This window comes from Polyodon spathula, chromosome 22 (assembly GCF_017654505.1).
Source record: "Polyodon spathula isolate WHYD16114869_AA chromosome 22, ASM1765450v1, whole genome shotgun sequence".
Lineage (NCBI taxonomy): Eukaryota > Metazoa > Chordata > Actinopteri > Acipenseriformes > Polyodontidae > Polyodon > Polyodon spathula.
In genome coordinates, this window is record NC_054555.1 from 17762683 (window position 1) to 17788081 (window position 25399).

Below are 25399 nucleotides of genomic sequence, written 5' to 3' on the forward strand. Positions count from 1 at the left end.
TACACTGTGCAGACTGTATATACATTTATCTATCTTTATATGACATAACAATTTGTTGCATACTAATCTTTAATTTCGGTCATGCATGTTCCTATTTTGCTTATATTTAAAAACATATTAAGAATATATGTACATCAATATATGGATATGCGATGCATATATGTAACATTTTAAACTGTTACATTGCATATATTTATTATATATTGAAAATGTGTTCTTTCTGTATGGGAAGGTTCTACGCATTTTACAAGGATAGTGTCCTAGATTTTGTCAAATGGACAAATGTGACTGATATGAAATGATTAACATAGTTTTTCTTAGGAACATCAATAAAGCAACACAATTTCAAATTCTCCTCATCCAATTTGTTTGTTGCATAGATTTATATTTTCTTAGAACAGCTAAAAGTTCATGGAAATGGGCTCTATCACAGGTCATATAAAATAAAAGTTTGCAGATATCTACTTAGTTAGAAATTAGATATGATTAATTCAAACACCAGGACAGGTACTTGGAAGCTTCCGCCCTTTTTTTGGGCCATCCAAACAAACATCACACAAGATCCATTCCTAAAGAAACATCACACAAGATCCATTCCTAAAGAAACAACACACAAGATCCATTCCTAAACAAACAACCCTGAACCACAAAAAATTCAGGATTATATGTATCACTTGGTGTCCTATTGTATATATATATATATATATATATATATATATATATATATATATATATATATATATAGCTCAAAGAGCCAGCTTTTATATATATATATATATATATATATATATATATATATATATATATATATATATATATATATATATATACACACAGTGCCTACAGAAAGTCTACACCTCCTTTCAAAATTTTTACCTTTGTTGCCTTATGGACTGGAATTAAAATGCACTAGAATTGTTTTTTTTTTTTTTTCATTGATCTACAAATATATAAAATATTCTAGAAATTTGTAATAAGTTAATCAACAATAAAAACTGAAATAGCTTGGTTGGATTAGTGTTCATCCCCCCTTGTAATTGCATTCCTAAATTAACACAGGTGTAACCAATCACCTTCAAAATCACACAAGTGTGTTAAATTCTAGTGATTCACATGATTTCAGGATAAATTCAGCAGTGCCTGTAGGTTCCCTCTGCTGTGTATGCATTTCAAAGCAAAGATGCAAGCATTAGCACCAAGGCGCTTTCAAAAGAACTCCGGGACAAAGTTGTTGAAAGGCACAGATCAGGGGATGGGTATAAAAAATATCAAAGGCCTTGAATATCCCTTGGAGCATGGTCAAGATGATTATTAAGAAGTGGAAGCTGTATGTCACCACCAAGACCCTGCCTAGATCAGGCCGTCCCTCCAAACTGGATGACCAAGCAAGAAGGAGACTGATCAGAGAGTCTACCAAGAGACTAATGACAACTTTGCACTACAGGCTTTTATGGCCAAGACTGGTCAAAGTGTGCATGTGACAACAATATCCCAAGCACTCCACAAATCTGGCCTGTACGGTAGGGTGGCAAGAAGGAAGCCATTACTCAAGAAAGCACACCTTGAATCCTGTTTGAAATATGCAAAAAAACACTCAGGGGATTCTGCAGCCATGTGGCAAAAAGTTTTGTGGTCTGACTAAACTAAAATGGAACTTTTTGGCCTAAATGCAAAGTGTTATGTTTGGCGCAAACCTAACACAGCACATCACCCAAAGACCACTAACAATACTGTGAAGCATGGTGCTGGCAGCATGATGTTATGGGGATGTTTATCATCAGCAGGGACTGGAGCACTTGTCAGGAGAGAAGGGAAAATTAATGGACAAAGTACAGAGAAGTCCTTGAGGAAAACCTGATGCCCTCTGCAAGAAAGCTGAAACTGGGACAGAAGTTCCCCTTTCAGCATGACAACGATAAAAAGCACACAGACACAGCTACACTGGAGTGACTAAGGAACAAAAAGGTAAATGTCTTTGACTGGCCCAGTCAGAGCCCTGATCTAAATCCAATCGAAAATTTGTGTGACTTGAAGATTAGTGTACATCAATGCTCCCCAAGGAACTTGACAGAGCTTGAACAGTTTTATAAAGAATGGTCAAATATTGTCAAATCTAGGTGTGCAAATTTGGTAGAGACCTATCCTAACAGACTCACAGCTATGAATTGTGCCAAATACGCTTCCACCATGTATGAAACTGAGATAACAAAATGTGAAAAAAGTGTAGACTTTCTATAGGCACTATATATATATATATATATATATATATATATATATATATATATATATATATATATATATATATATATATATATATATATATATATATATAATATATTGTGATGCATTCTGACCGTTTCAGCCGGAGTCCGTGTTGTTCTTTCAAACAGGTGTCTGTCTCTTTAATTATTACACGATACAATGGAAGTGCTCTTTAAACACCGTGGCATACGTTTATTAGCAAACTGATGTTTCAAACAAACAAAAACACAAAACAAAAACAAAACCTAGCCCTTCTTTAGGCGCTAACTAAACTGGTTAATAGTAGTTCTAGCTAATGCAGGGCAGGGTAAGCCTGTTCCCCTGTTTAAATTAATTCCATAAATCACCTAATCCAAATCACATTCAAGCACTTTTGTCAGAACCCGTACCTTTGTTTCGTTAACAGAAAACTCTTTCTTTGTCCGACACACCTTTCCACTGTTCAGTTTCTTTTCTCTCTCTCTCTCTTGAACACACCAACTGAAAACCTTTTTAACCCCAACTTGATCACTCGCATCTGATCAGCATTTGCCCATTAACTATACAATTAAGCAATTGTTACATTAACTATACAATTAAGCAATTGTTACATTTGTCATCATACAATGTGTGTGGCTATCCCCAGGGTCCAAAAGCCTCCAAATTGACGTTTGGTACATACACATCATCACAATATATATATATATATATATATATATATATATATACACACACACACACACACACACACACAGCTCTGGAAAAAAATTAAGAGACCACTGCAAAATTATCAGTTTCTCTGGTTTTCCTATTTATAGGTATGTGTTTGGGTAAAATGAACATTTTTGTTTTATTCTATAAACTACTGACAACATTTCTCCCAAATTACAAATAAAAATATTGTCATTTAGAGCATTTATTTGCAGAAAATGACAACTGGTCAAAATAACAAAAAAGATGCAGTGTTGTCAGACCTCGAATAATGCAAAGAAAATAAGTTCAGATTCATTTTTAAACAACACAATACTAATGTTTTAACTTAGGAAGAGTTCAGAAATCAATATTTGGTGGAATAACCCTGATTTTCAAGCACAGCTTTCATGCGTCTTGGCATGCTCTCCACCAGTCTTATATATATATATATATATATATATATATATATATATATATATATATATATATATATATATATATATATATAAACACACTTTTATAATTAAGAGCTATGCACAATATTCTGCATGTTACTAGACAATCATTAATGCCACATTTTTACTTTAAATATGTTATAGAAGGGCTATAGTAAGACCTTGCAAGATATTGCTTATCACATACTCCCTAACGCTTCATGCCTACACCCTGGGAACAGCAGAGAAAGAAGAGAACAAAAGCACTGAGAAGAACTGGAAGAACAGGCAAAGTGACTTCTTTTTTACAGGGAAGTAAAAGACATTCATCGTGCACAACTGCATCACTTTTTAAAATGCTGGCTTTAAAACAGAGCACAGCTCTATGATTTGCTCTATGTTTTACAGGATGCTGGTTGTTAGTTAATCCCAAAGCTATTCGAGCCCAGCTCCATTTCCTGAGTAATTTATTGTTCTGCCTCACATTTGAAAGAGAGGGTTGTTACTCAGAACACATGGAATGCCATGACGTCATTAGCCAGAACAGCTACAGAAGAATGAAAATACATCTGCTCTGCATTCTCTCCGGATAGCAACTCTGCTGATGTGTTCAGGTTGTTGTCTGGACTGCTGTGATTTCCGTAAGTAAGCATCTAACACTTGCACGTTGACTATTTTCACAAGAGCTTGTCGGTTGTGTGTTTGTGTGTTTGACAGTGATCGTGAAAGAGAAGGCTCTTCTTAGTGCTATAAGCACAAAGATTAGTGAGAATTAAAAAGTAACTTAACTGTAGTTGGCAGCTTCCCTCTTGTTTGACTGACAGGATTGTTACCCCCTTGTGTTGTCTTGTTTGTTATACAAAGAAATTCACACCAACTGCTTTAAAAGAGAAGAATGTGTTTAATAAGTTGCAAATACTAGGCCAATAAGTGCTAATGTATGGGCGTGGGTGTCTTGTGAAAGATGCTTGTATTTTATTGTACTGTTTGTTACCTTCAGACTGTGGTGACATGTTGTGTTTGCTTGTGTGTCTGAGTGTGTGTGAAGTGGATGGGTGGGGGGCTGTGTGACTGAATTGGCACACAAAACAGGCCACACAATTTCCTGTCTAGGTTTCTGTCTGTCTTTAAGCTTTCATATGATAATCTTCTATAGAGAAATGATAAAAGCACTGGGACACAGATACAAACAGATTCAGGAATAAAGTAGGTAAAAATGCATACATTTGTTTAAAAAAAATTGCACAAAGTTTATTTTTGCAAAGCTTAATCCTTGTCCTTTCATATATATATATATAATATATTTTATTATATATAATATTATATATATATATATATATGTTTCAATATATTTAAATACCTATGGAAACAAACTTGTTTTCGATTAAATATATAGTGTCTAATATATTCGTCAGATGTATTCACAACAACAAGTATGATAATTTAGGAATCATTTCACAGAAGATTGACTAAAGTTGTCTTTATACTAAAAACAAATGTTAGAATTAAGGCAAGGTTTGAAGCCCAGATAAAAAGCCCCAAAGTTGAGTTTGAGACAGAGGCTGACCTTGAGTTCTATAACAGTGAAAGCACAACATGGGAAAGCATGTACAGTGTATGGTAAAACAGCCAGTACCTCATGTCTGCGCACAGAAAGCTGCAAAAGAACTGTGCATATGCACTGTTGTACAAACTGCATGCAATGCCTCAATTCCAGCTTTATAATAGTTATACTATGGAGAGTGGATATCACTGCTGAGCAGTTACATTCATTTCTACTACAGGGTACTTATTATACTATGGAGAGTGGATATCACTGCTGAGTGTTTCCATTCACTTCTACTACAGGGTACTTATTATAAAGATATCATTGTCACATGTGGGTTTCCATTGCATCATGCTCCCTTCTTGCCAAAACAACACAAAACACAAGCTACAGATTATAATTTTTGTTTCTAATTTTATCTTCTTTAGGTTCCCAATCAATTCCAAACTCAGAATCTGAGGCTAAGAGGAATGAAAACACTTCTGAAAGCTTTAAAGAAACCTGACTGGCCTCCTAAAATTTTACAGGATCCCCTTTAAAGAAAGGCCACACCACTGTTCTAAAAATGTTGCAGCAGATTTTAAAGGAGATGTACATAGACCCTGATGTTCTGGAGGCTCTGAATGAGGAACAGAAAAAGATCTTGTTTTTGAAGATGAGGCAGGAACAGGTGAGGCGGTGGACAGAAAGAGAAGAGAACTTCGAAAAGGAAAGAGAATGCCTAAACAGCCAGAAGCCAAAACAAGGTAAAGAGACTTCCAGTAGCTTTTCTCTGCTGTCAGATCTCCCGCTGTTAATTTATACAGTTGTTTTAAATGCTAGCTACAAAGAATTCCAGGTATGTACTAGATCATGCGTGGGATTGTGTGGATCTGCAGGATGTGTGGGATTGTGTAGATCTGCGGGATGCGTGGGAAAGACTAGACTGCATCACATGCTTCTGTGAAACATTTTGATTGCTTTCTGTAGTTTGCATTTTCCGCATTAGCCGGTAATTTGTTAAGAGGAAAAAACAATGCTTATTCCAAACAAGAAATGGCAAATTATCAGAAATGTGTATACTAGCTGATTACCTTTAACAACACCCATTCCAAAATAAGATATGGCAAATTATCAGAAATGTGTATACTAGCTGATTACCTTTAACAACACCCATTCCAAAATAAGATATGGCAAATTATCAGAAATGTGTATACTAGCTGATTATCTTTAACAACACTCACTGCAAAACAAGGTTGTTTGTTTTAAAAATATATATTATTTAAAAACTTTGAAGACCAGCGTGGACTCAGACAACAGTCTTTAAAATACAGCTGTGACTTTGTCATCCATACCTGGACTGTCATAACATATAAAAGTGAATTTCCTTCTAAAAAGCATTTAAATGATAATAAGAGTCTAAAAACACAGCAGTATCCTGTACAGTTTACTATAGTGAATTGTAATGCACAATTAGAGTATGTATTATATGGGAGAGATTCAATATTATGTAAGTAGACACTGCTTTCACGACAGCACACACTACAGCAGTGATTCTGGTTATGTGTGCGTGAGTACTGTCACTGTATTATGCTGTGGGTGTCATTAGTAAAAACTTCCTTTTTATGCTTCATGGATGGAAGATCTGACTTTCTTGGTAGAATATAGATTTCCTCTCTTCAGAATTGGTATATATTCTTTTTGACTAAAGTTTGTCTTTTACTACTAAACAATGTTCAGAATTCAAAGGTTTGAAGCCCAGATAAAAAGCCCCAAAGTTGAGTTTGAGACAGAGGCTGACCTTGAGTTCTATAACAGTGAAAGCACAACATGGGAAAGCATGTACAGTGTATGGTAAAACAGCCAGTACCTCATGTCTGCGCACAGAAAGCTGCAAAAGAACTGTGCATATGCACTGTTGTACAAACTGCATGCAATGCCTCAATTCCAGCTTTATAATAGTTATACTATGGAGAGTGGATATCACTGCTGAGCAGTTACATTCATTTCTACTACAGGGTACTTATTATACTATGGAGAGTGGATATCACTGCTGAGTGTTTCCATTCACTTCTACTACAGGGTACTTATTATAAAGATATCATTGTCACATGTGGGTTTCCATTGCATCATGCTCCCTTCTTGCCAAAACAACACAAAACACAAGCTACAGATTATAATTTTTGTTTCTAATTTTATCTTCTTTAGGTTCCCAATCAATTCCAAACTCAGAATCTGAGGCTAAGAGGAATGAAAACACTTCTGAAAGCTTTAAAGAAACCTGACTGGCCTCCTAAAATTTTACAGGATCCCCTTTAAAGAAAGGCCACACCACTGTTCTAAAAATGTTGCAGCAGATTTTAAAGGAGATGTACATAGACCCTGATGTTCTGGAGGCTCTGAATGAGGAACAGAAAAAGATCTTGTTTTTGAAGATGAGGCAGGAACAGGTGAGGCGGTGGACAGAAAGAGAAGAGAACTTCGAAAAGGAAAGAGAATGCCTAAACAGCCAGAAGCCAAAACAAGGTAAAGAGACTTCCAGTAGCTTTTCTCTGCTGTCAGATCTCCCGCTGTTAATTTATACAGTTGTTTTAAATGCTAGCTACAAAGAATTCCAGGTATGTACTAGATCATGCGTGGGATTGTGTGGATCTGCAGGATGTGTGGGATTGTGTAGATCTGCGGGATGCGTGGGAAAGACTAGACTGCATCACATGCTTCTGTGAAACATTTTGATTGCTTTCTGTAGTTTGCATTTTCCGCATTAGCCGGTAATTTGTTAAGAGGAAAAAACAATGCTTATTCCAAACAAGAAATGGCAAATTATCAGAAATGTGTATACTAACTGATTACCTTTAACAACACCCATTCCAAAATAAGATATGGCAAATTATCAGAAATGTGTATACTAGCTGATTACCTTTAACAACACCCATTCCAAAATAAGATATGGCAAATTATCAGAAATGTGTATACTAGCTGATTATCTTTAACAACACTCACTGCAAAACAAGGTTGTTTGTTTTAAAAATATATATTATTTAAAAACTTTGAAGACCAGCGTGGACTCAGACAACAGTCTTTAAAATACAGCTGTGACTTTGTCATCCATACCTGGACTGTCATAACATATAAAAGTGAATTTCCTTCTAAAAAGCATTTAAATGATAATAAGAGTCTAAAAACACAGCAGTATCCTGTACAGTTTACTATAGTGAATTGTAATGCACAATTAGAGTATGTATTATATGGGAGAGATTCAATATTATGTAAGTAGACACTGCTTTCACGACAGCACACACTACAGCAGTGATTCTGGTTATGTGTGCGTGAGTACTGTCACTGTATTATGCTGTGGGTGTCATTAGTAAAAACTTCCTTTTTATGCTTCATGGATGGAAGATCTGACTTTCTTGGTAGAATATAGATTTCCTCTCTTCAGAATTGGTATATATTATGGCACTTCCACCTAAGCAATAGAAGATTATTAGGATGAAATGCAACAAAACATGACATAAGAAAGTACAGAATACAGGACAGGAACCGTGCACCACTGGCAGGGTCAAACTCAATCTGGGGTGCCTGTTTACTCTACTACACTATATATTGTTGACAGTCTGTTTGTCTCCATTCCTTCAGGTAGTTTCTGCTGATGGGACCCACGTTTCCACCTCTTCCAGTCAGCTAGGTGTCTCACTCACAACACTAGACACACCGGTTTATTGTTTGTTAAACATTAACTATAATAATCAAACACTTATGATTTTGCTTAACAATTTATTGCAAGCAAAGCATAGTAAAGCATTGTAAAACCCAGAGGTATGGTAAAGCATATAAAAAAAAAGAATGACAAGGCATGGTAATCTGTGGTAAATGTATAGTATAACCATGGGAAAACTGCACAGTTACTGTGATAAGCTTTTATAAGGCTGTCTTGTGCATAAGTGCTGATAGACAAACACTTTGTTAGAGGGCCTGCCTTCTGTTTTGTCAACATGTTTGTTTCTATTAAAAATGAAAGCGTTCAATGGTTTTCAAAAGGCACTACCCTTTCAAAAAGAGAACCATATTCTGACAAATACAGGACCTGAGCAAATTAAAACAGGACTGATTTGGAAAACATGAAAACAATGTACCAGTTTACTGGGCAGGACGACCGATATACTATAATAAGCAGCACTCAGTGTGTTAGCCATTTGTAGCTAAGTGCTTCACTTTCTGAAGTAGATGTGTGAGTGTTCTTCAGCTCGCTTTAGTGATAAGATATTGTACTCATCAGCTGGGAGACTATGTGTCCCAGCATGTTAGTCAGCTGATATGAGCATTCTCAGACTTTTTATGGACTTATAAGGTAATAAAGTTATGTCAGGAAGGGCCCACTGTACCCAAGTCAGCATTCAAAACAAAAGCACAAACCCTTGGCAGCATTCCTGACCTGACTGTCTCAGCTTACTGGCTCCAGGAGTAGAGGCCCACAGAGATACCAAGCATTTGCAGCACTTTGCATGTTTTCAGTAACAAGTGAATAGCATCTTTAAAGGGGTGCTTTATACCCTCTGTCTGCTCAATTTGTTATTATGTGGGTTTAATATTATTCTCTTTTGCTATTTTCGCTATGATCATTTTAATCAGGATTACTAACCAATGGCATTTTTCAATCACAGAGGCTGCTTCTGAAAGACTCCCAGAAGCTTTAGAAATGTCCACTAGGGGTGTGAAACTTTAATTTCTGCCCCCTCTACAAGTGTGACAACTGTGCGTTTCATTGAAAACACACATAATATGATATTAAAATATTATGATTAGATTAAACATTTCGAGCATGTAATTTTTAAATATAAAATCTCCCATAGGCCAGTGTCACATACCCAGATTAGCACTAACCTCGGATTACCTAATGTAACCTTATTATTACAAATTAGTGCTCAGTGAGGTCTGGGAAACCACACATTTAAGATGTACCACACAGGTTTAAAATATTTGTATTTACATTTTTAAAAAGTTCTTACCTTATTAGGCCATAACATCAGTTTAGTAGGGCTGTGAGCAGGTGGAACTCTAATGGTGCAAAAAGCATTGTATAAATACAGACATTATGATTCAAAGATAACAGTGGGACATATTTAAAGGACAATGTGTTCCCTACCTTAGAAATGGCTGGTACCACTGCTGTAAAATTCTACTTATTTAAAAAATGTTTTAAAAAAGGCTTTCGTACACTACATGACTTTGAAACTTGTTTTAAATATAATCTCTTCTGAGAGCTTGTGCAAACCAAACACAATGAGACTTTCCCTTTTGTGATGACAACAGCAGAAGTGTCATCCACCTTAAACCATTAACTTGTGTAAATGCTTCAGGGAAATCCCTTTGGCCCAGTGTACAGGTATGATGAAGCTCCATCTCATTAGTGCTGACTGAACAATAGCAGGTATTTATGGATCTGTGACATTAATCAAACATGTTTATTATATATATATATATATATATATATATATATATATATATATATATATATATATCTATATATATATATATATTGGACAGCCTGGTTTTTAAGGAAATATAGTGCAGAATAGGGTACATTTCAGAATGATGTGGCTCAAAATAGCATGGCCGTGGGGTTTAAAGGTGAGTCATGCAATCAGGGGAGGTTCGAGAAAATAAAGGAGTGTTTTGTTCTTATGCAAACCTAACCTAAACAGACAGATAGATCCAGATCTTGCTGTTCAGTGATTCACTGTTCCTGTAAAGATAGCTCATCATTAACATGTGTGAGCTTCAGCATTCTTTACACTGTGGCAGGGTGGAGCGCCAGTCTCTCTGGTGAAAACAAATGACTTGTTTGCTCTGGTTTCTAAATCCAGATCTTACTAGTCCAGTGAGGAAATCCAGTGATGTGCCATTTTATTGACAGTTTAATTAAAGCAGTCTTGTCTTTAAAAAAAACAAAGACTCAAGAATTGGAGGAAGCTCTTCAATTACATAACTAACACACATGTAAGCATGACATGCTGTACTGACAGACTCCACAGTATATCCCCAGATATACTCATTAACTAAAGCAGATCTGTGACAGAGCAGAGCCCCTGTACATGTGTTGTCTTGAGTGGGCAGGGAAGGAATTACTCTCTTCCTACCAACTCTGCTTGAGAATGTAGCTGGAGGGAATAATTGAATAATTGGTGATTAATTAGGCTCTAGCCACAGCTGCATATAAGCAGCTAGAACTCATTTGTTGGGAGAGGGAGTTTGAGTGAATGTGATGCGTGCTGTAGAGTATTGGGGATAAATTGTGTATTAGTCAGTGAAGGTGAAAGCCCAGCCTGAGAAATGTTTTGTTTAAATCTTTTGTTTTGGACTTTGTGCTTTTTCCTTTGTTCCTTTGGTAAATAAGTGTGCTAAAGCACTGTTAAACTGCTGCTTCTGTCTCTGGCTCTGCTTCCTGACATGGAGGACCACCAGATCAAGACCCTGTCATGGCCAGCCCAATCTCCAGACCTGAACCCCATTGAAAACCTCTGGAATGTGATTAAGAGGAATTGTCATCTTTGTTAGCAAACATATGTATTAACTCCACCTAGTTGCCATGATTAGAGGAGCTACTACTCTTGTCACTGCCACGAAAGGCTAACTCCTGTTTCCCTAAGTAGCATGTCGCATCAATGAAATCTTTCAGAATTTCACGGTTTTGGTTTACCTTTGCATTGTGCATGCTGATGTTCATTCTTCGCTGTTCATCCACCGCTAGATCGATCCGTGTGTTACCAAAAGTTTTCAGATCTATCTGGCTTTGGATGTGTGCAACAGATTTTTTGTGTTTAGTGAGTGTAGCTGGCAGGTAGTTCAAGTCTCTGTAGCCTGCTCTTGTCCACACGTTTTCTCTGGTGGAGAACAACAACAAGCAGGGGAAGCAGTAGAGGTGATTAGCTGATGCACAGCCACATAGCCAGTCTTTCCATTCATACCAGTCGGTCTTAAACCATCTTGTAATTTTTTGTCCCTTTCACTGTTGTAGGTCCTTTAGCTCAGGCGTTGGCCTTCCATTCGTTATCACCCACTGCTTCGCTTGGTAATCCAGTTTTGAAAAAGTTGACATATAGCGTTTTTCATTTTCGGATCGGTTAATGTTAGACTTGCTAGCATAGTTTGGTTTTTTTGCTAAAGAGCGGTAACTCAAGGACATGCCCCCAAAGGCAGGGAAGGTCTGTGCCTTTACAACGGTTGTTCTCACAGCATTTTTTCCACAAGAACGCTTGTGTCAATATTGACTGTGCAATGAAATTAGTGTAGTCAGGTGACACAGTTAAGGCAGCGATGCGCTGTGCTTTTTTCGCACGCATTGCTGACATTATAAGGTTGGAATGCGCATGCGCGACTGAGTAGATCGGCTTACGTTCAAGTTCAATGGTAGGGAAAGACAGAGCGTCTTTTCTCGTCTTTTCATCAAATTTTGAATATTACCAAAAAAAAAAAATCTACTATGAAGAAATGCATTGTGACAACGAAAAGTAATGAACAGTCATACACAATTGAATTTTTTTTTTTTTTGGCAGTGCCTACCTTGCCTACCCTGACCGCATGTCACTGGTATGTACGTAAGTCATGGTGTTGAAGTGGTTAAATTTGAGTTAACACAACTCATTAATAAAAGCCAATGCAGCGGGAACTATTTTCTAAGTATGGTTGTGGAAAGAAATTCAAAGTAAAGCAAAGAAGATATTGTATTGAACTTGTGGGTACTTGATAAGCTAAAACTAAATAGGTTAATACAGATGTGATGTGGGATGTACAACTTAATTTTGTGCTCTGTTAATTATTACTTCGGCATTAAAAAAAATTGGAAAAAACGAAATAGTTTTAGCAGTTTAACTAAAGACAATGGAACAAAATATTGCAAACAAGAGTTATTTCAAAATAAACCTGTGTTTCTTTCTTTATTTATCAGTGTTAAGCAGGTAGGAAAAAATCCATTGTAAAAGTGTATTTTTCTAAAGGTTTTTTTGAAATTGAAGTTTCAAAGAGGCGGTAGCGACTTTTATGCCAGTCCGACCTATGCCACGATTTTTTCGATAAGCATACAATATCTAACTATTTACCATCCCATTATTATCTCCCCACCACCACTGAACACATCACCCCCCAATTCCCCACACCTGCTGAATCATTTCAATCTGGTGGGTGAATTTATAATACGCAAACTCCAGCTTTAGTCTGGATGCCACAAGCACTTTAGTACAATACCTTTCAGGACATTTTTGCTTATAATTATGGTAATTTAGTATGCCCCAATAAAAAGTTTGACAGTTAACATTTTTTTTTTTTTTTTATCTTCTTAGAATATATCACCCCAAAGATTAACACCATTTTTGAGAATTCCACCTCCAGTCCCAAAAACAGATCTGATAATATCCTGAACAGTGGCTGAAGTCTGGGGCAGTAAATAAAATAATGAAACACTGTCTCTCTCTGTAAACAATGCAGACACTTCTCTTCTACTGGCTGAGTGATCACCAGAAAATAATTTGTGGCCACGATGGCATGTAAAATTCTCCATTGCAAATCCCCAACTCTTTTCTGAAGTGGTGGCTTATATAGACTCCACCAACTTGGCTTTACCACCTCCTCTACACTTAGCCTCTCTCTCCAACATGTATCTGGAAACTCTCTCAGAGATTTACAATGAGCTACTTTCACATGTAACCTGTACAAGTCTTTCTCTTCTATTGACTTAAAACAGAAACTCCAAAACTGGTCCAAAACTCAGGCGGTGTACAAACTGGTCACCTTTGTGGTAAATAATTGGTCCAGCCTGATGCTCAAACACTGGAGGCTCTGCTTTGTAGATTCTAAAATTAGATACTTTAGAGCAGGATTGTATATTAAAGGTTCCTCCAAGAGCCAGTGTAGCCCTACTGACTCAAAATCCCTTCTCACTGCCAACATATGCCAAGTGAGCAACACCTCCTGATAAAAAACAGGTAAATAGGACAAGGACAACCTGCTAGTGTTCATTAATAAAAGCTGCCTATCAAAGTTCACCTTATGAAGGAACGCAAAAGCAATGTCATTCCATGTCAGAGGGTCAGTAGCATGCAATAACCTCTGTAGAGTCTGCATTCTAGAGGCAGCCATTCTGCTGTTAATATCAAATAAGCTTTGTCCCCCTTCTTCTAATGGCAAATAGAGCACACCCTGCTTCACCCAATGTAACCCAAAACTCTAATATTATCTCTGGATTTCCTTTAAAAGAGATGGTGGAGGTTCCACACACATTAGTCTGTGCCAGAGCATTAAAGCAACTACATTATTAATTATCAAGACTATGCCTCTATAATTTTAACAAAAGCCATCATCATTTTTCTAATCTTCCCTTCACATGATCTAGCACTCTCTCCCAGTTCTCTAATGCTACACCCTCTCTTCCCAGAAACACCCAAAGATATTGAAACACCTCATGATTCCATTGGAGTCCCCCTGGTAGATCAAGCAGTCTGCTACCCTCCCATTCTCTCTTTTTCCCCAATTAAGTCAGGCAGATGATATTTTTTTCACAAACTTCCTGACAATGTTAAATCCTTTATGTCTTGATTACTGGTCACTAGCACAGCAACATCATCTGCACGGGCTACCACTTTAAATGCCTGATATGGGAGACACCACTTAAGAGCTGTCTAATTGTCTTATGAGAGGCTTAATGGAGACAGAATATAGCATTCCAGAGAGACAGAGAGCATCCTTGGCAGATCCCTCTCTGTACTGAAAAAGGAGGACTTATAATAATAAAACTTTAAAAATCTATCCAATCTGGCTAAGGATATCAGCCCTGGAGACCCTTTTGCCCAAGTTTATTGTCTAACATTGGGGGTGCTGATTCCTCCATATATCCATCATCTCATGAGCTGTTAAAACACTGAGCAGCTCTCTGACAACCTGGAGTGAGGCTCTTAACTGTTTCTGTCCAGCTGGTCATTTACTACTAATAAAATCGCTTCCTCAGACTGAATTTGTGCTAAAACCCGTTAGGATCTGAAAGAACTGCACTCTTTTTTTTCCCATCATTTGGTGCATGGACATTAATAAACACCAGCATTCTGTTCCTATACACACAGCCGTAACTAGGGGTGGGCGAGCGGGGCAGCTGCCCAGGGCGTAAAGCCACGGGGGGCAGAAAAATGACTTAAATGCATTGCCATTCCAGTAATAACGTTGTTCTGCGGTTCTCAATGTTTTCACTTGTCAGCTGTTGGTGCACCCCTAACATAGTCTGAACATATGATTGCCTGCCTGGGCGCTAAAATGTCTTGTTACGGCTCTGCCTATACACACCTGCACTTTTAATAAAGCATCCTTCAACCACCTCACTCACTGCAAAGGAGTCAAAAACATAACTCTTAGAAAATAAAATGGCAACTCCAGCACTAAAATTGGTGCTGTGACTTAAAAAAGTCTTTCCCTCCCACTCTTGAATCCAGTCTGCTTTATTTGTATCATTAGTGTGGTTTCTTGGAGAACAGCGACACCAATTTTCTTTTGATTCAGGTAATCAAAAATAGCTTCTCTCTTCCCCCATTTATATTTAAAAGTTCCTACATTTAATGTCTGAAGGAAGAAACAGAAAAACATGTACAATAGGTAATAAACCAGTAAACAGAAAGAAAAAAGCTGCCTGAGTGAACTTAAACATGACTACTCTTAAGAGAAGACCACACTTTACTCATTAACTTCTTGAATTGGTCTCTTTATTTCTTTTCAATCCCCAGTACAGATGCATTGTGCTTTAACTGCTGCACAGAACTTAAAAACAGTTTCAAATCGTGGAAATGCTCAATTACACTAACCCCTTGTCTGCCCTTGATCATTTCTAAAAAGAAATGATCCCCCCCCCCCCCCCCCCCCCCACATAAAAGTGTTTACTTTCTACCTTAAAATGTATAAAGCACTACAAAAAATGAAAAACTATAATAAACATTTCAAAAGAAACTACTGTGTAAACAGGTATATGCACATACAAACTTTAAAAATAAAAGTCGTTTTTAATTTAAAATGAAAGTAACATGTGTTTTCTCTTGCTTGTGCTACTCGGTGCAGTGCGGAATCCAAGTTGAACTGCAACAGCTTGCTGCTTTTGCAGTTTTCTGATCACAGTGTTTTGGATTTGAACCATGACCGTGAAAGATAATCTGCATAATGGAGTAGTGCATTGTGGGCTTAATTTTAGCCACCGCTATGGAAAATCAACGCTTAGATCGAAGGCCCCCCAGCCCTGGCAAACATCAAGTCATGGTTCAATCTGGAAACAGTAGTTCTAGTGATGGAAGATAAAGTTACCACTATTGAGATATATAATTCTATGTGGCTGATTAATAATTTTTAAGCTGTTATGTTGTTGAGGTTTTTAATGTCTTATGTTTAAGATGTTGTTCTCAGTCCAAGCTTAATGTTCATGGTTTTTAGAGAAACTCTTAATCAGTCAAAAGATAGACAAGCTTTTCTAATCTTTCTGTACTTCCTCCATTTAGAAAATGTAATTTACATATGCTGCATAAACAGAATAAATGCAGTGAATAAAAATGTTAGTGAATAAAAACAAGCAAGCTGCTTTGAGCACGGGGACATTATTTGCTTCAAAACTAAACAAACGTAAAAAAGATTCATTAGACTACTAATACAGTGTTGCTATGTTTACTATAAGTCATCTCCATGCAAAGCTTTTTTAAAAAAAAAAAAAAATATATCAAAACGGTAAACGTACAATAACCTTCAACTGATGTCTTCTTTCTTAACTTTTGAAGTCCCTGTCTCCCTAGTTCTGCTTTCTTAATATCTCTGTGTGGCAGGATGACAGAGTGTTGAGGCTCAGAGACAGATTAAAGTAAAAAATAAAGTTATTTTATTAAACAAAAATATTCAAATAAGCAGGCACAAGGGCCAACAGAAAAGAGGTTCCAAAATAAATAATCAAAAATGGACTCACAGAAACAGTCAGGTTCCAAGGTTTAAACAAAATATTCCTTTCTTTAAAAAAAAAAAACACAAAACTCTTCAATACAAAAACAAACTCCAAACAAAAAAAAAACACACCCCAAACAAAAAACACACCACTGCACACTACTACTCTACTACTCTACTACTTACTTTCTACACACTCACCCTCTAACTACTGCCAGCCAGGGCCTCTCCCTTGGCTTTTATCCCCTGTGGCTGGAGCCCAATTAATCAATAACACTATGTAACACAATTTTTGTTCCTGGGTAGTAAGTGTTATTTCTTAATTGCTTATGCCTCAAAAGTATAGAAAATGGCTATTATTCCCCACAAACTTTGCTTTTGTGACTTTGCTTTTGTGACCAGGACAGTGATATTTTGAAATTTACCTATTTCCAATGAGAAAACAGGTGAATTTGTGTCTTTTCGTTCACATAAAGTCAGAAAAAAACAACATATGAATCCAAATTAACATGTATTTATACTAAAGTAATACAAAAATGACTACAAAAGATTTAGAAGTGAGTAGTTTTTTGAGATTTACAAAGTCCAGTATATCCTGGTGGAAGCGCTCGCCTTTCTCCTCCGAGTATGCTCCCACATTCTCCTTGAATTTATCAAGATGAGCATCAAGGATATGGACTCTGAGGGACATTCTACAGCCCATTGTGACGTAGTTCTTCACCAGAGTCTCAACCAGCACCACATAGTTTTCGGCCTTGTGGTTGCCCAGGAAGCCCCGAACCACTGCGACAAAGCTGTTCCAAGCCGCTTTCTCCTTACTAGTGAGCTTCTTGGGGAATTCATTGCACTTCAGGATCTTCTTTATCTGTGGTCCGACGAAGACACCGGCTTTGACCTTTGCCTCAGACAGCTTAGGGAAGAAGTCCTGAAGGTACTTGAAGGCTGCAGACTCCTTATCTAGAGCTCTGACAAATTGTTTCATAAGGCCCAATTTGATGTGCAGTGGTGGCATCAGCACCTTCCGGGGGTCCACCAGTGGCTCCCACTTGACCTTGTTCCTCCCCACAGAGAACTCGGTCTGCTGTGGCCAGTCCCGCCTGTGGTAGTGCGCCTTGGTGTCCCTGCTGTCCCAAAGGCAAAAATAGCAGGGAAACTTGGTAAAACCACCTTGGAGACCCATCAGGAATGCCACCATTTTGAAGTCTCCTATGACCTCCCAGCCATACTCATCATACTTCAAGGCGTCCAGCAAGGTCTTGATGCTGTTGTAATCCTCTTTGAGGTGCACTGAGTGAGCCAGGGGAAGAGACGGGTACTTGTTACCATTATGGAGCAGCACGGCTTTGAGGCTCCTGGATGAGCTGTCAATGAAGAGGCGCCACTCATTCTGGTTACAGGCGATTCCGATTGCCTCGAACAGACTGGTCACATTGTGGCAGAAGCAGAGCCCATCTTGACGGGTGAAGAAGCTGGAAAAAGGTTGGTGACGCTTCCTCTGATCTGCGACTTGCACACTTTCATCCAACAAGTTCCACTGCTTGAGCCTAGACGTCAAAAGCTCGGCATTGGACTTGGTGAGACCAAGATCTCTAATCAAGTCGTTGAGGTCTTTTTGGTTGGGGTAGTATGGGTTTCTCTCCTCAGCTCCACCTCTGAAATTGTCATCTGGATCTACAACGTCTTCCTCGCTCTCTGACTTGCTGCTCTCTTCTAAAGACGGCTGCTCTCTCTCCGGAGGAGTGGGTACGGGGAGCTCATGGCAGTGTGGCACCGGGGCGATGGATGAAGGTCTGGATACGTGATAGCAGGTGCATTCTTGCCAGTCCGACGTTTGGAAGGGTCCACATGCAGAAGTAGCAGTTGCTTGAGTGGTCAGTGGGTTCCCGCCAAATTCTTGGGATAGCGAACTTCATGGCTCTCTTTTCCCCTCTGTACCATCCTACAAAAATACATTTATTTCACCCATGACTAATGTGTAAGAGATTCTCGCAACATTTTTCATATATGATATTTTTTCAATAACATTGAAAATTGTAAAACATTTTAAAATTAAAAACTTTTACAATTTTAAAAATTTTAACAAATTTTATAACATAAAATTCCAAAAAATTGTCCCTCTTACCTTCCAGAGATTTTTTTGCAGTGCTCGCAGGTGAAATGAGGTGTCAGGGTTTGTCTTGATCCCCGACAGGCAGGCCGAAATATGCCTTGTAGGCCTCACACATCTTAGCAGATGCTTCCACGGAGTACTTTTTCGCTCTTGTCTTGATAAATTGGCCGCATACATAGCAAAATGCGTCTGCCGGATGCTTGCAGCCTCTTGATGCCATCTCAGAAAAATGCAGATATGTATCCACTTAGGCAGCTGGAACTAAACTGAACTGGTGGGCTTAAGGCCCCTGTATTTATACTACTATTTATATTACTGGAAAGTTCTAGAAGTTACTCCAAGTTTACTCAGCACTGAATCTATCTGGAATGTTCTGGAAAATAGGTACATTTCAAAATATCACTGTCCTGGTCACAAAACCAAAGTTTGTGGGGAATAATAGCCATTTTCTATACTTTTGAGGCATAAGCAATTAGGAAATAACACTTACTACCCAGGAACCTAAATAAATAAATAAATAAATAAATTGTTACACAGTGTAATAATTCAATTAGGGCTCCAGCCACATTCTCACGTTTTCCTGGCAGGGAGAAATTTAACCCCCTCCCTGCCAGTTCCAAACTTGTTCATATAGACGGGGAGTTCCCCGTCACACTCTGACACAGTACTCTGCGCTTTTTCTTGATGTTGCCAACACAACCAGTAAGAAGCTTGATTTGAGTATTGCTAAGGCTATTTTAAACAAATGAGCATTGCATTTATGAAGCTTGCTTTATTTAATTCAAATTCAAATGCATTTAAAAGCTACAAAAACACATTGCCAGTGTCGGCAAACATGTGCACTATCATATAAACACATTGCACAAAAAAAGAGTAAAACACTTTAACTGGTGTATTGAATCTCCACTGCTACACAGCTCGCCTCTCTTAAAGGGGAACGCACCAAAAGGAAGATTTCTACAATGCTTGCTTTCTGTTTCCATTGCAGATGCTGCAATTGTTGCCAATGTCATTACTCTCGTAGCCCACTTTTAATATTTACTAAATGTCATGTCACGATATGTGTAATTGCACACCCCCTCCTCAACATATGTGAGAAGTTTGAGGGCAATAGCAGCAGTGTTTTTTGTTGTTTTACTGTACAGAAACCAGAACCAGAGGACACAGTTGGAAATTAAGTAGAGACAGACTTAGGACAGAGGGAAGGAGACACTTCAGAGCGGTGAGGGGATGGAATGGGTTACCTAGTCATGTTGCTGAAGGAGACACTTCTTCACACAGAGAGTGGTGAGAGGATGGAATGGGTTACCTAGTCATGCTGCTGAGGTAGAATCACTTGAATCCTTTAACATGACAAAGTGCTAAGATCACTCAACCACTAGGAACTGGAGCTTAGATGACCAAATGGCCTCCTCTTGTTCTTATTTTCTTGTGACCTTGCCTTGACTGTGTTGTTTCTTGCAGCTTCCACAAAGTCTGTGAGCTGGCTTCTTGGGAAAGATGGGGACGTGCATGTCTGTGTCATTGGAGAAATGGCAGGGGTCAAGCCGTATGACCTCATCTGCTCGCAGATAGATGACAAGAGAAAGATAAATAACGACAACACAAGGTAAAGTGCTTTACTCAAGGGTTAAAGACGTTTGAAAATGGACTGTAAATGTTTCCATCAACAGCGGTGGCTCCATGTGTGGCCTACAGTCCTGCAAGGTTAAAGAGTTCTACTTTCTTCCCAGTCATACACCTCCCCCAGTACCAATATTATATCAATAGAATTGACAGCCCCGGATGATTGGTTTGGTGAAGTTTGGAAACCTTTTTCCACTGTATTTATATTAAGTAAATATTAAGACACATTATTATAGAGTGGAGGTGGTTTTTAGATTCGGTGTTGCATAAAGCCAATTACATCTTGAAAACTACAGCGCATGCCCTGTGAATGTAAACTATAATCATGTCCTGTGCATATAAACTTCTCAAGACATGCAATCTCTTCTTGTTACAGAGCTCCTGTTTCGGAAACCTTTCAAAAAACAGAGCGCCAAATCAACACTCCTCAGGAAGACGGAATACAGCTTAATTTTCAGGTTAGACGTTATGGTTAATAATTACTTGTTATTGCTGCTAATTGGGACTGGACTGGTAATCTGTCATGTGTCCCTAATGTCTAACTGAAGAAAATGTTCAACTGGTATGTTTGGGGTTAATGGGCTTGTATGACAGGGGTGCATCACGGCCCAGGCTAGCTACCTGCAGGAATTAGACCCAGAGACAGAAAGCTGCAGTTTAACCCTTTTCGGTCCATTTATTCAGCTCGTCAGGCCCAATTTATTTTCACATGCACTGTTTACTTTACACGCGCTGTTTAAAATGCATTTTTTTCAGAGTAAAATAGGTTTAAAAGGCACTGAATCGCAAAAGGACACTCAATACTGTATCTCCAGCCAAGATCCATCCTTGTTCGCTGTATTTTTCACATACCTCTTTATAGACCTGCATACTGATAAATCCTCTCCTGATCGCTCGTTTTATCACCAAACTCCTGCGATCCAAGTCATTATTTTATTACTATATCATCTCAAAAATCTCTGCAAATATCAGTGATATTCTTTGAGTGCTGGATGCAGAAGCAGCTACCTCCTTTGTTTATGTCTGTGTTATCTCTGTGGTGCATGGGTCTGTCAGATACGCCCCCCCCCCCCCTTCTTCCGGCTTCATTCGGCTCCTATTGGTCTCACTCAGCCATTGAAAGGGTTTCTCGGCTTTTTCCAGAGAAAAAACTACTAGAGACCTGTGCTTTACGTCTTTTTGTTGATGTCGGACAGGAATGCAAAAATTGTAATGTCGGACCACAAGGGTTAAGCACAGGGCTACTTTTAGGAGGTTCTGATTTTTTTTTTATTGTTTTCTGATTAAAAAAGAACTGGTTCCTGGTAGGGTAGTTTCGATAATGGACATATGAATATGTTGTATTTAATATTTGATAAGGTTATCTAATATTAGTTTATTAAAAACTTTCTTTTGGAATTTTTTTTTTTTTCTGTTGTAAACTGTAATCATTCTTCTCATTCATAACCTCCACCTGCAGCAAGTAGTGGCATGAGCATGCCTGTTTGTCTCACATACAGTCGTGTGCACATTTATTAAAACACCCCATTGCTTTCATTGTTTTGATTTGTTGTGCATATGACATCAAACCACTGTTACTGAAAATCTTGGAAAAATGTCAAAATAGGCAAAGTAGTGATTGTCTAATTTAACTGATGACTTTAATAGGTCACATATACAATGTATTTACAGTAGGAAGAGGAATGGAACACATACCCACAAATAGTAAAATGCACAGTTGGAAACGAGACTGTTTAGTTGTTAAGATGCCTAATTAAAGCACAAAGCGGTCTAACATTTTCACGACTGCCACTGTTTCTATATCACTGAAAATTGAAGCTTGCATTGATACATCCCCTAATGTGTCTGCACTCAGAAGGCTAAACTCTGATACCAAAGAATATGTTAAGTCAGACTTAATGATTGTGGAACACTGCAGCTTTAATGGAATTATTGTGTTACTACAAATTTAATGCAAGCCTGGAAGAGCTGATTTGGTCTTTGAGTCTCTGGTTTAATAGCAAAGGGTTTTGTCTACACAAAAACTAAGGTAAAACTCTACTTCTTCTTCTATTTACCTTTTTGTTTTTTAAAAGTGTGTAGCAACTTTGCAAACAGGCCCATGGTTTGTTTACTATTTTTTTTTCAGTGACTTCTTGTCTGAAGCCAAAACATGAATTACTGATATCATGGATATATAACACCTACAATGTATTACTAAAAAAACCACTATATTTACATACATTTTATTTGTTTACAATTCAAATATGTCCTCTTTTGTGTAAGCCAAAAATAACTAGGTTTTGATGTACGCTTTAAAAATGACACGTTTACATATTTGCTGGGAGGACTTAGTGCACAGCTGACTCGGCTCACCTGCGGCTGCATCGGTGCCACGCATATACGACAAAACCCCACGTCAGACAGGAAGGTGCCCGATTTTTAGGAGGACTGCTTCTTTGCATGAAACTTACATCCTCACATTTTAAACTGCCAATCACTTCGGAGTAAAGTTTTAAAAAAAAAAAAAAAAAAAAAACATGTAACTGATTTAATAAAAATAAATGGGCGATCTTCATTATGAAAGCTTAGGACTGACAGGTGCTTAAAAAAAAAAACAAGATGGCGGCCTGTCAAACAAGAAGCTAATTCTGGTGTGTTAAAAAGCCTTTTTAAATGTTTAAAAACATTTTTTTGGAGTGTTTTCATTGTAGATGTTGAAGTTAAATAAAAACTGTTTGCAAAAAACTGTTCATTGTTTATTTTATTAAAATCTAAAATTACAATTGACCGTCCTATTAAAAGTGCAGAAAATATAAACCGTGTTCACAGCGCTGTATGGTGCATAACCGTAGAACTGTATAAGAACAGTAACCGCAGACAGATGGACACACACAAACGGATGACGTTTCTCACATTTTTATATGACACAAATGCAGCTCCACAATTGGGAATATATATATATATATATATATATATATATATATATATATATATATATGAAGAGTTTAGATGCAAAACGTGATACGTTATTTGCAATTGAGGCTGAAGAGAACAATGACCTTGAAATAGAAGGACCTGAAAATCAAGTTCACTTTGCTCCTCTACGGGCTGCAGAGGCAATGGCTGAATTCAAAGATGTGGCGGCACAACCTCTTCTACAAAATGTAGAAGACATGCACAAGCACCTTAATAAATGTCAGCCACATTGCTAAATTTTGCAACAACAAACTGAAACAAACACCCCCATCCTCTGCAGGTTTGTAAGTTAGATGATGGCTGCTTTGGAAAAATCAACATCTTACTTCTGGGGGATTTGCAGCAGCTTCCATCTGGGCATCAGAATCCACCTTATGTGCCAGTTACTCAAGAGGAATTGTACAAACTGACTGGGATATGTGGATCTGTGGAATTTGCTTGCGTATGACCAACTCACACTTAAAATGCTCCAGAAACAGGACAGAACTTTTGGTAACCTCCTTAACCATGCCCGACTCGGAGCCACCAACCAAGCTGATTGCAGATTGTTGACTTTATGCTTGATACCTATGGAAGAGGAGATATTTCCAGCTACAAGAAACAAACACATGAAAGACTTAGATGACAAAGATGCAAGCTCGACCTGCGTCATGCCTATTGTAGATGCCTGTAACCAAATCCAGACTGCTGTGCTATGCAAATGCAGCAGTGCAGTGCCTTCTACACTTGCAACCTCAGAAGGATTCATTAAAACACAATCAACAAGAGGCTATCAGGAGCTTTGTATGATCACTTGTGGATATTTGTCACTTCTTAGGAAAAGCCTTCAATAGTAGTGAGCAGTTTCTCACCAACTTATTACCATTACAAAGCGACACAATGCCAAGTGTAGTGCTGTGAAGAAGAGCAAAATTGCTGTGGACAGAAGGAATGACCAATTAGCTTCCATTATCATACACCAAGGACAGGGTGTTACTTCAGGACATTATATGTCTCTTCTTGCTGTGGGTGCTAAAGGAAAATGGGTGCATGCAAATGATATAGCCTTTTACGAAGCTATCTAATACTTTACAAATGCCTTACATTGGTCTAAGTTCATGTAGTGAATTTGGTATACAATTTATTTACATATAACTTAGTCTCTAGGCGTACAGCTTAAGAACATCCAATTGTTAATAACAGACTGTCACAAAGACGGTCGGAGTGGGTGTCGTCAGACCAGAAAGAGGAAATAAAAACGACAGAGAGGTGGAGTTTGGTGGAGCTGAGCGAATGGTCTCACTCAGCATTTAATGAATGAACAGAAAATAAACGGTTGCAACAAACAAAAACACAGGACACGGCACGTCGCCAAAATAAAAAGACAAACAAAACGAACTATACAGACAAAACACGGTGAGCAGATTTAACTACTTATTATTTTTTTACAATTATTACTTCCGTCTCCTATCCCGTTCTCCACTCACCGAACACACAACCCAGAGTATGTGAAAACATGCTACTTTTATGCAGCTGTAACGAGACTCGACCTCTAATCAATCATTCAATTGGAGTCGCGGTACAACTGCACGTAAATAAATAAAGTGCAATTCCCTGTGCTCACATATTACATTTTACTTGCACGCGAAGTGCTGTGCAATCCTCATGCCTAAACACAAATATACATTTTAAACATGTTACACAGACCCGTTTATATCCCGTGTACCAATGATTTTACACCAACATTTAACACACCACACGCAACACATAACAGAAAATACACACAGGGGCAGGCACTTCGTCACATATACCCCCCCCCCCCCCCCCCCCCCCCAAAGCACACATGGCCTCAATGGCCACCTCCCCCCTTAAAATCCCCAA

At 38.1% G+C, this 25399-nt stretch overlaps 1 protein-coding gene across 3 annotated transcripts in view; it reads left to right on the forward strand.

The window, feature by feature from the left end:
* The first annotated feature begins 3728 nt into the window (after positions 1-3728).
* Positions 3729-25399, forward strand: part of LOC121297095 (SH2 domain-containing protein 4A-like) — a 77228-nt gene continuing 55557 nt past the window's right edge. The window contains exons 1-4 of one of the 3 annotated variants that reach the window (XM_041223125.1): positions 3729-4013; positions 5343-5660; positions 20420-20564; positions 20958-21039. In XM_041223125.1, the coding sequence (XP_041079059.1) occupies positions 5480-5660; positions 20420-20564; positions 20958-21039 (408 nt within the window). In that variant the 5' untranslated portion in view covers positions 3729-4013; positions 5343-5479. Of the gene's footprint in view, positions 4014-5342; positions 5661-7072; positions 7420-20419; positions 20565-20957; positions 21040-25399 lie in introns of those variants that run through there. The other 2 variants (XM_041223123.1, XM_041223124.1) reach the window with 2 other exon arrangements.